Source organism: Brassica oleracea, chromosome C9, assembly GCF_000695525.1.
Source record: "Brassica oleracea var. oleracea cultivar TO1000 chromosome C9, BOL, whole genome shotgun sequence".
Classification (NCBI taxonomy): domain Eukaryota; kingdom Viridiplantae; phylum Streptophyta; class Magnoliopsida; order Brassicales; family Brassicaceae; genus Brassica; species Brassica oleracea.
In genome coordinates this window covers 6,369,753-6,379,117 of record NC_027756.1, presented here as the reverse complement: position 1 = coordinate 6,379,117, position 9,365 = coordinate 6,369,753, and the positions used below count along the sequence as shown (strand labels likewise).

The following is a 9,365-nucleotide window of genomic DNA, read 5'->3' as shown; positions in this document are numbered from 1 at the left end:
TTTTTTTTTTTTTTTTTTTTTTATTTAACCTGGGGGTATCCCGGGCCTATGGAAGGGTCCATAGGCCCAGACTAATCCCCAAAGGGAGGTGCAGCCCACGGATAGACCCTCTCTCCGGGTATGCAAATGGACCGTAAAGCATGGACTCATATCCGTGTGGGGTGTCCAGAGACATCATGAGGTAGTTCCCTCCGGCAGGGTTTGAACTCGCAACCTGGGTGCAGGAAAGACTCTGTCCTTACCATTGGCCACGATGTTCCGAACAACCTAAATCAACTTGATCATTCAGCTTTACGTATAATGATCTTATGCGGTTTAAGGCCATGTGAAAAGATGCCACGAAGACATAATAATCGTATGAATTCTGTCTGAATAAACATGCTCTTCCGGAATAAGACATATGGTGAGAGAGAGAGAGTATGATGACAGATGTGGGCTTTGTCCCAAACGAAAGAAGAGAGTTACAAGAGCAAGCACATCAGTGAACTTCTTCTGAACTTCTCCTTTTTTATTATTTTAATGTTTTTATTTTTCTGTTTTACTTAAAAAAACAAAAGAAAATTAATATCTAGACCAATCGCGGACTACCATGTGTCGTGGGGCTCGCGCTACAGTGCTTGAACCGATTCATTACGGTAAAACTGGAAGAGGCAGGTTCATAAATCACAATAATAATAATATTTTTTTTATATAAGAATGTGTGTGAACCCATTGAATAATCTCTCAATGGAGATGCTCTAACTGTAAACTAGGGGCTAAAATGGTCAAAAGAAACAGAAGAGATTCGTTTTGTGAAGAGACAGAATCAAGCTAAGCTTGTCGGATAAAGAATGGATATGGAGAGTAGGAATTAAGAGGCATGCAAAATCATTTCTTCAAACCGTAAACAACGAACGTTTTAGAAAGAGACATGTGAGAAGTGTGTGTGTGTGTGTAAAGACGTGTCTGTCTACTGGTTCAGAGCCGTCCTTACTCTGTGTACCGACCAGTCTAATCTGGTCAAGCTCTGACACAACTCTCTTTATCCCATTATTTTTGTCATTTACCTCTCGCAGTCTGAGTCCTCTCTATCTCCTCTCTAATGGGCGCCATTTAAGATGTATGCCATTTAGCTCATCGGCCTTAATATAACAGTTGGAATCTATGCGACCGTTGCTTGCCTTCTTGCACAAAAGGACATTTAAAATCTAATGTGCACAGGCGGAACTGATAGAGGCCCATTAGTTGTTGTTACACCTTAACAAGAAAATAATGCATTGTTTTCTTTGCTAAACTGAAAAGAATGCATTGTTGGGGCTAATTATCCTCTCTTTTTCTGCTATTTAATCTTTAGTTCATACTATTGACCCAAAAAAAAAATTCTTTAGTTCATACTTTGACCTACAATTTTTTTTAATATTTTTATACATGCTCCAACCTTATGTTTTTTTAAAAAAATAATATCAATAGGTGTGATGTAATTGTATTCAAATGATATGCAGTTTGACATGACAGTATAAAGAAAACATTGCAATAATCGTACTTTATTTACAATGGGCCTAAATGTAACGCTTTTATGTTGTGTTTGTGCATGTTTCACCAAACATCCCATTATGAGTTGGAAGATATCAAAGCTAAAATAACTTTACTTCTGCATGTCATCTTAAGCCACGATCTGTGTCCCATTTCGAAAGTGAAAACTTGGACATCATCATAATAGTAAAACTAAAAGGTACCAATTAAGAAATTAAAGATCAAAGTAAATAGATTGAAACAATAATATAGGTAACAAAAGGGAACAATAATTACAAAAACGCATTAAGAAAATAAATATAGTACAAATGCTATAGTCAAGGCTATTAAAAATCACTCTGCTGTTGAGCCCACACACTACCTACTAACATTTAATTGGGTTTAAATTTAAAATCATACCACCTCCGTTCCTGAAAGTAAGATGTTTTAGATTTTTTTCTTGTTCTACAAAGATAGATTTTCTATATTGTTAAGGTACTTTTTAATACTTTTGATGAACATTAATTGAGAATATTTGAATTGATTAAATTTCATTGGTGGAAAGTTATTGGAAAATGTATAATAAAGTAAAAAATAAATTAAATTATAAATATTTATTAAATTCTTAATAAACGTGTATACTTTAGAAAATCTTGCTTTCAGGAACAATGGAGTATATTCTGGGCTACTTTATGAGAAAATGTTGTGTTATAAATAAAACCAATAAATGTGTGGGTTGGATCATAAATTAGGTAATTTATGACTACCTCTTCAAAACCGTTTCAGACAGATACTGAAGAAGAAAATTGGTAAGGAGGTAGACGAATTACGTAAGTAGAGTTCTTCTTTCAGACAAAGAATACCAAACAATAACCAGAAAATAATATCTGAAGGTGCTAAATAGCCTAATACCAGTTCGTTATCTTGTATGAATAGTCAAAATAAATAGGAGTATATAAATTAGTAGCTGTATAGTTAGTTATACCACCAAAAATTGTCAAACACGATTTTTGAAAATTTTCTATGGTTGTGGTGTAAAAGAAGAGATATAAAGAGACTTAAACATCATTAGAAAAAGAAAAGTGAGGATCTTTACTTATCTTTACTGTTTGATCTCTGGCTTAAAAAAAACTTGAGAGCTTCAAAATGAATTGAGAAAAAAAAAATACAGTCAAGCAAAAAGAGAAAGAAGAAAGCTTTCATGGGTCCCAGAATAACAAAATCGAATAATAAAAAAAATTCAAACCAATACAATATGCTGAGTAGATTAAAAAAAGAAAATTAAAAAAAAAAAGGTGATACCTGGAATTGAGAACAGCAAGTAACAGCAAAGATTAAGCATTTGATTGATATTAAAAAGTCAAAATAACATTTTGGGATTGTCTTCTGAGCCTCTTTTGTTTCCCTTCCATCAATTAGAGCTCTCTGTTTCTGGATCTGTGCTTCACTCTTTTCTCTGTTCAAGAGACGACAAAGGTTTTGACTTTTTGTTTTCAGATCGAAGCCAATCAAGTTGCGATTTTGACTCGTGGGTTGTGTTTCTCATCATCCCAGGTTCCTAAATCACTGAGTTTTTTTTCGGTTCCATCTGATTAGGGATTTGATGCATATCTCACTTTGGAAGCCAATCTACCACTGCGCCGCTGCTGCTCTAGCTCTCGACAAGAAGAGCAGCAGAGATGTCTCCGAGTCCACCAAAGCTCGAAAGCTCCACGAATCCAAGCTCAGGGAAGCTCTCGAAGCCGCGTCAGAAGACGGCTTACTCGTCAAATCTCAAGCCATCGAAGAGGAGCAAGACGACGACAACGAGCCTCAAGATCAAAGCCTTGGACGGTCCAGATCCCTCGCTAGGCTCAACGCTCAACGCGACTTCTTGCGCGCCACTTCCATCGCAGCTCAACGAGCATTCGAGTCATCAGAGGCTTTGCCTGAGCTAGAAGAAGCGTTGAACACGTTTCTAACAATGTATCCAAAGTATCAGTCTTCGGAGAAAGTGGATCAGTTGAGAAACGATGAGTACTTCCACTTATCGTTACCAAAGGTATGTCTTGACTACTGCGGATTCGGGCTCTTCTCGTATCTACAGACGGTTCATTACTGGGACACTTGCACTTTTAGTTTGTCGGAGATTAGTGCGAATTTGAGCAACTATGCTTTACACGGCGGCGGTGAGAGAGGGTCCATTGAGCATGATATAAAGGTTAGGATCATGGACTACTTGAACATCCCTGAGAATGAGTATGGTCTTGTCTTCACCGTTAGTAGAGGCTCTGCTTTCAAGCTGCTTGCTGAGTCTTACCCCTTTCAGACCAACAAGAAGCTTCTGACCATGTTTGATCACGAGAGCCAGTCGGTTAGTTTGATGGGTCAGTGCGCTAAGGAGAAAGGCGCTAAAGTCGGTAGCGCGTGGTTCAAATGGCCTACGCTGAGGCTGTGTTCGATGGATCTCAAGAAGGAGATTTTGAGTAAGAAGAAGAGGAAGAAGGATTCAGCTACCGGTTTGTTTGTGTTTCCGGTTCAGTCGAGGGTCACAGGGTCCAAGTATTCTTACCAGTGGATGGCGCTGGCTCAGCAGAACAACTGGCATGTCTTGCTTGACGCTGGTGCTTTGGGTCCTAAAGACATGGACTCTCTTGGCTTGTCTTTGTTCCGCCCTGATTTTATCATCACTTCGTTTTACCGTGTGTTTGGGTTTGATCCGACTGGGTTTGGTTGTCTGTTGATTAAGAAGTCTGTGATTAGCTGCTTGCAGAGTCAGTCTGGGAAGACCGGTTCAGGTATTGTGAAGATAACACCTGAGTATCCTCTCTATCTGAATGACTCCATGGATGGCTTCGCCGGGTTTGAAGATAATGATATCGCCGTTAACGGGGATAATAAAGGCTTGGGAACTCATCAACTACCAGCGTTCTCTGGTGCTTATACTTCTGCTCAAGTGCAGGATGTGTTTGAGACAGATATGGACCATCAAGAGATTGGTTCGGATAAAGATGGAACAAGCAACACTGTGTTTGAGGAAGCTGAGAGTGTCTCAGTGGGTGAATTGATAAAGAGTCCCGTTTTCAGCGAAGATGAGTCAACGGATAGCCAGCTCTGGATTGATTTGGGTAAAAGTCCGGCTGATTCTGATAACAAGCAGAAGAGTCCATTGCTTGTGGTTCCTCAAAACCACAAACGAAGGATCTCTGCGCCTAAACCAGATTCAAAGGGCAGTAACGGTGGGAGCAATGTTCTCTCGTTTGATGCTGCTGTTTTGTCAGTATCACATGAAGTGGGTCAAGCATCAGCCACGGGGGAAGAAAGAACTGAGATAGACACAAGTCCTCGGTTGAGAGTTACTGAGATAGAAGAAGAAGAAGATGGAGGGAGCAGTAAGCTAAAATCTGAAGCAAATGGAAATGGTTCAACCTCTGGAATCAAAGAGAGTGCAATAAGAAGAGAAACCGAAGGTGAATTTAGATTGTTGGGAAGAAGGGAGAAGAGTCAGTACAGTGGTGGTGGGAGACTTCTTGTGAATGAAGGTGAACATCCCAGTAAACGAAGAGTATCGTTCAGATCATTAGATCATGGTGGAGAAGCATCGGTGATCAGTCTTGGGGATGAAGAAGATGGAGCAGAATGGGATGATGATGAGCAGAGAGAACCAGAGATTGTTTGCCGCCATATTGATCATGTGAACATGTTAGGTCTCAACAAAACCACCTCGAGGCTCAGGTACCTCATTAACTGGCTTGTGACCTCTCTGCTCCAACTAAGGCTGCCTAGCTCAGATGCAACAGGTGGAGAGCACAAGAATCTTGTCCAAATCTATGGTCCAAAGATCAAATACGAGCGTGGATCTTCGGTGGCGTTTAATGTTAGAGACTTGAAAAATGGAATGGTGCATCCTGAGATAGTGCAGAAACTAGCTGAACGAGAAGGGATATCTCTAGGCATTGGTTTCCTCAGTCACATAAAGATCATTGACAGTAGTAATCGAAGGGAAGATTCAAGTTCTTGGAAACAGGTGGATCCACATGGAAAAAGCAACGAGTTCATAAGAGTTGAGGTTGTCACAGCTTCCCTTGGGTTCTTAACAAACTTTGAAGATGTTTACAGATTATGGAACTTCGTGGCAAAGTTCTTGAGTCCAGGTTTTGCTAAACAGGGGACACTCCCAACAGTTATTGAAGAAGAAGGTGATTCTTCAGACACTTAAAAAGAACACGTGAGGAAATGGATACTTTCTTTTTACACTTCCTTTATTTGTACTTGAACAGTCTCTCATGTAGTGTGTTGTTAATGTTCATTCATTCTCTGTCTTTGTGTTGTACAATTCATTGATTCTTGGAAGTTTTAGAACCAGAAGATATATATATCTATAGCTAGCTAGCTACTCTCTCTGTGACTGATGGTTTGCTTTCTAAGATTCCATCATCTTAATGAGAAACGCAATCTCCAACGCAGATTCTTTAGTCTGCAAGAACCGGTTTTCTTCAACAATATCAGTCGTCAAGTTGAGCAAGACAGGGCGTTTCGGGTCATTGAATGTATTGTCACGAACTCTTGCAACCCACTTCGCAGCTTCCCACACACCAAATCTGACAATGCCAGAGAATAAATCTCACATCCATAGGAGGCAAGCGTATAAATCATCTATATGACCATGAGAGAGGACTGGATACTTACCGAGTATTGAATGAGGAAGTAACTAAAACTGCTGGATAAAGAACATCTTTAGGAATGTTATCATAAGGAGAGTATTCACGTATCGCATGAAAATCATCGATGTCTCCTGGATATCCAAACTCTTCGTAATCCTCTGCAGTTAAGGGTAGTATTGGATTTATTAGAGTATGCGTTGGATCAAGAAAAGGAACCTGAAAACAAAAACAAAACAGACAGTTAGATGTTTATATGGTTTCATTACTACTTTTTTTTTTCTGGAGCTTGCTTATTTACCTTGAGAACAGCAGCTTGGAAGAGATCAGGACATTGATTGATGGCTGAAGCAACCACAAGCCCTCCTGCACTGTATCCCCAACCGGCAAGCTTGTTTTCTTGAACTATGTTGTTCTCAACAAGGAACTTTGCACAGTTAATGTAATCTCTAATGGAGTTTAGTTTCTTTGCGCCACTTCCTTCTTGATGCCACTTCTTTCCTTTTCCACCTCCACCTCTGTAAACAAACCCCAAAAAGTCGAAAAATTTGATACATATCTCTAAGTTTCTGAGAGAGATGAGAAGATGGGACTGACCTAACATCTGCATATGCAAGAACCCATCCACGGTCAAGCAGGCTTTTGAGTTCACTACGCCATCTCTTATCAAGCATTTCACCGTAAGCACCATGAACATGAAGCAGGCCAAGTTTTTTGTTCTCCTCTCTCTGAGCTCTCGAGTAAACAACAGTTAATGGAACCATGGCTCCATCGTGAGAAGAGACTTCATGGTAATCACAGGCGTAAAACTCGGTTAATTCATTCCACAAGTTGTCATTCTCGGCAGTAGTATCCTCACTAGTATCAAAGCTGACAATTCTTGTCCCTGAGGGTATATTAGGGCTCTCGGCGGAGTTTGCAGTGCCGTATAAGACTCGTGTTCTTTCGTGAAGCATGTTTTGCTGCTGTACAATGTTCCATTTCCCGTTCAATAGATCATAGTCAACCACAGCATCAGGCATCTGCACACCAAAAATGTTTAAAACTCGAAAAAATAGCAACTAACAAAACTCTTGACTACAGCAAGATGAGTTGTTATCTTTACCACAAGTGATGAAATGGTGAAGCGCATTGTTGGAGAATTGAAGTCGTAGTTTGTGCCAGGAGATATTTGAGAAACGTGCTTAGGAAGAGGAAGATAACGAGGTTGAATATCTCTCAGACGAACCGGTATCTGTTTATAAAGAAATGAAAATGGTCAAACTTATTCACAGAGCATCAATCTGATAGATGAAAGTAACTAAGCTATACCTGCTCTGTCTTGAGAGGTAGATCAACCACACAAATTTTAAAGCTCTGCATCTGCTTCACAATGAGAGATACATGTGTTTTGCAGAAATCAACATCCTCTATGATTACTTCAGGGTCGTCGATAAAAACAGTCTGCAGGCAAAAGATGAACATATAAAGATAGAGACTGGAAAAAAATGATACTAATATCAGCTGAACGAACCTCCCAGATCCTTGGAGTGTTAGAGAAGTGAACAGGACTACGAAGAAGATAATGATGGTCGAGTGTTCCACCGTCTTTGGAAGCATCTGTGAATAAATAGAGGAATCCATGATGATGCTCGATTATGCAGTGTGCTGGAGCATTGTGTTCCCAAACCAATGCCAAACCAGAAAACGGGTCAGCTGCATTTATCAGAAAGACCTAAGACACAGTACTTGTTGTTACGATTACAACTACAAAAACTAAAGCTTTTTGACAAATCAATTTAGAGCCTTCACCTTGGAAGAAGTAGGAGAGAATGTATTTACAGTCACAAAGTGGAAATCTTTGGTATGTCTTATGTTAACATGAACATTGCCTTCGGTTTCTTCGTGAAGCAAAACATCCTCATCAGTTGACCCAATCGTGCTACAATAAATCCTGATAACAGAACAAAAAAACTTATAGTTGAACCAGAGAGACGAGCCTGATCAGAGGAAACATGATTACCTGAATGGCCGTTTTTTCTGATCAGTCACTACATAGAGCAAAGCCTGACCGTTCTTTGCCCAGGCTAAGTTCGAGACACGGTCTGCGTGAGGCTTACTACACAAAGCACCAGAGTTCAAGTTTCTCACACACAACTTGAAGTAGTCATTGTCCTTGTCATACATAGTGTATGCAAGAAACTTATGGTCAGGTGATATCTCCGACATTTCTTCATAAGCATAACCTACAAAACCCAAAAGATTGTTGAAGCCTCTTTATCCTTACAAGTAAGAGAGACTCTAACTGTTACAGTTACCTCCAAATCTTTGAGCTTCGTGATTGTAGTCAAGCAGCTTCTGCTCAATCCTCTTCCCAGAAGTGAAATCAAAACCTGCAGCAGGAGATTTATGAGAAATGAACTCCTCGTGCAAGCTAGCTAGCCTCCTACATAGTACTGGATACTGCTTCCCTTCTTCAACCCTTCTATAATACAACCTGTTAGCCAGAATAAAGAACCAACATTACACAAAAAGATCCAACCTTTTAATCTCAATGCTCTTGAAATCAATTGAATACAAACTGTTTGCACCAAATCAATGTGTAATTGCCAAATAAAGGAACGAGCATTTCAAACTAATTTACACAGAAAGATCCAACCTTTTTCACCACTCTTGTAATCTCAATACTCTTGAAATCAATTGAACACAAACGGTTTCCACCAAATCAATGTCTAATTTCCAAATAAAGGAACGAACATTTCAAACTAATTTACACAAAAAGATCCAAACTTTTCACCACCCTTTACTCTCAATTCTCTTGAAACCTATTGAATTTGAAGAAAGGGGCAAGAAAGTCTTTTACTTTCAAAAAATGGAACTCACCAAGGTCCCCAGCGAAGAGGAGGCGTAGAGAGGTCAAAAGACAAGCGGGAAGCCATCTCGGACTGGAGCTTGGTCTGTATCCGATCCGTATCGGCCAACACAGCTTCGGTGTACTTCTCCTCTTGCTCCATGTAGATATCCATGTGCCGCATCGCCACTCTGTCGTCGAGCTTTGACATCCAGCTGTAAGGATCCTCCCACGTCGCGTCGTGGAAGGTGAAGCTCTGAGGCTTCTTCGGAGGTTTCGGTAACGCCGGTGGTGGTGGAGGAGGAGGCGGAGACTTCGGAGGCTTGTAACGGCGGCATTGTTGTTGTCGGAAACGACAGTTGTGGCGGAAGGTCCGGGAGAGATGAGAGAGCATTTTTTATTGT

At 40.2% G+C, this 9,365-nt stretch overlaps 2 protein-coding genes across 2 annotated transcripts; one reads left to right on the top strand and one right to left on the bottom strand.

Moving 5' to 3' along the window:
- The first annotated feature begins 2,759 nt into the window (after positions 1-2,759).
- LOC106318297 lies at positions 2,760-5,844 on the top strand. The gene has a single exon (XM_013756208.1). It carries the CDS (start codon positions 3,095-3,097, stop codon positions 5,687-5,689), a length of 2,595 nt encoding a protein of 864 aa, XP_013611662.1. The 5' UTR covers positions 2,760-3,094; the 3' UTR covers positions 5,690-5,844.
- Positions 5,700-9,365, bottom strand: LOC106318298 (dipeptidyl aminopeptidase BI). The gene is made up of 11 exons (XM_013756209.1): positions 8,994-9,365; positions 8,429-8,607; positions 8,134-8,356; positions 7,923-8,064; positions 7,645-7,845; positions 7,443-7,574; positions 7,237-7,365; positions 6,729-7,153; positions 6,433-6,649; positions 6,160-6,350; positions 5,700-6,071 (listed from the first exon to the last, which is right to left on the bottom strand). The coding sequence occupies exons 1-11, from the start codon at positions 9,353-9,355 to the stop codon at positions 5,894-5,896; spliced, it is 2,379 nt and encodes a 792-aa protein (XP_013611663.1). The 5' UTR covers positions 9,356-9,365; the 3' UTR covers positions 5,700-5,893.

Coding starts and splice junctions, on each gene's coding strand:
- LOC106318297 (XM_013756208.1), top strand. CDS start 3,095: ATGCATATCTCACTTTGGAAGCCAATCTACCACTGCGCCGCTGCTGCT.
- LOC106318298 (XM_013756209.1), bottom strand. CDS start 9,355: ATGCTCTCTCATCTCTCCCGGACCTTCCGCCACAACTGTCGTTTCCGA. Junction 8,608..8,993: donor CCTCTTCGCTGGGGACCTTG/GTGAGTTCCATT, acceptor TCTGGCTAACAG/GTTGTATTATAGAAGGGTTG. Junction 7,366..7,442: donor TACCTCTCAAGACAGAGCAG/GTATAGCTTAGT, acceptor CTTTATAAACAG/ATACCGGTTCGTCTGAGAGA.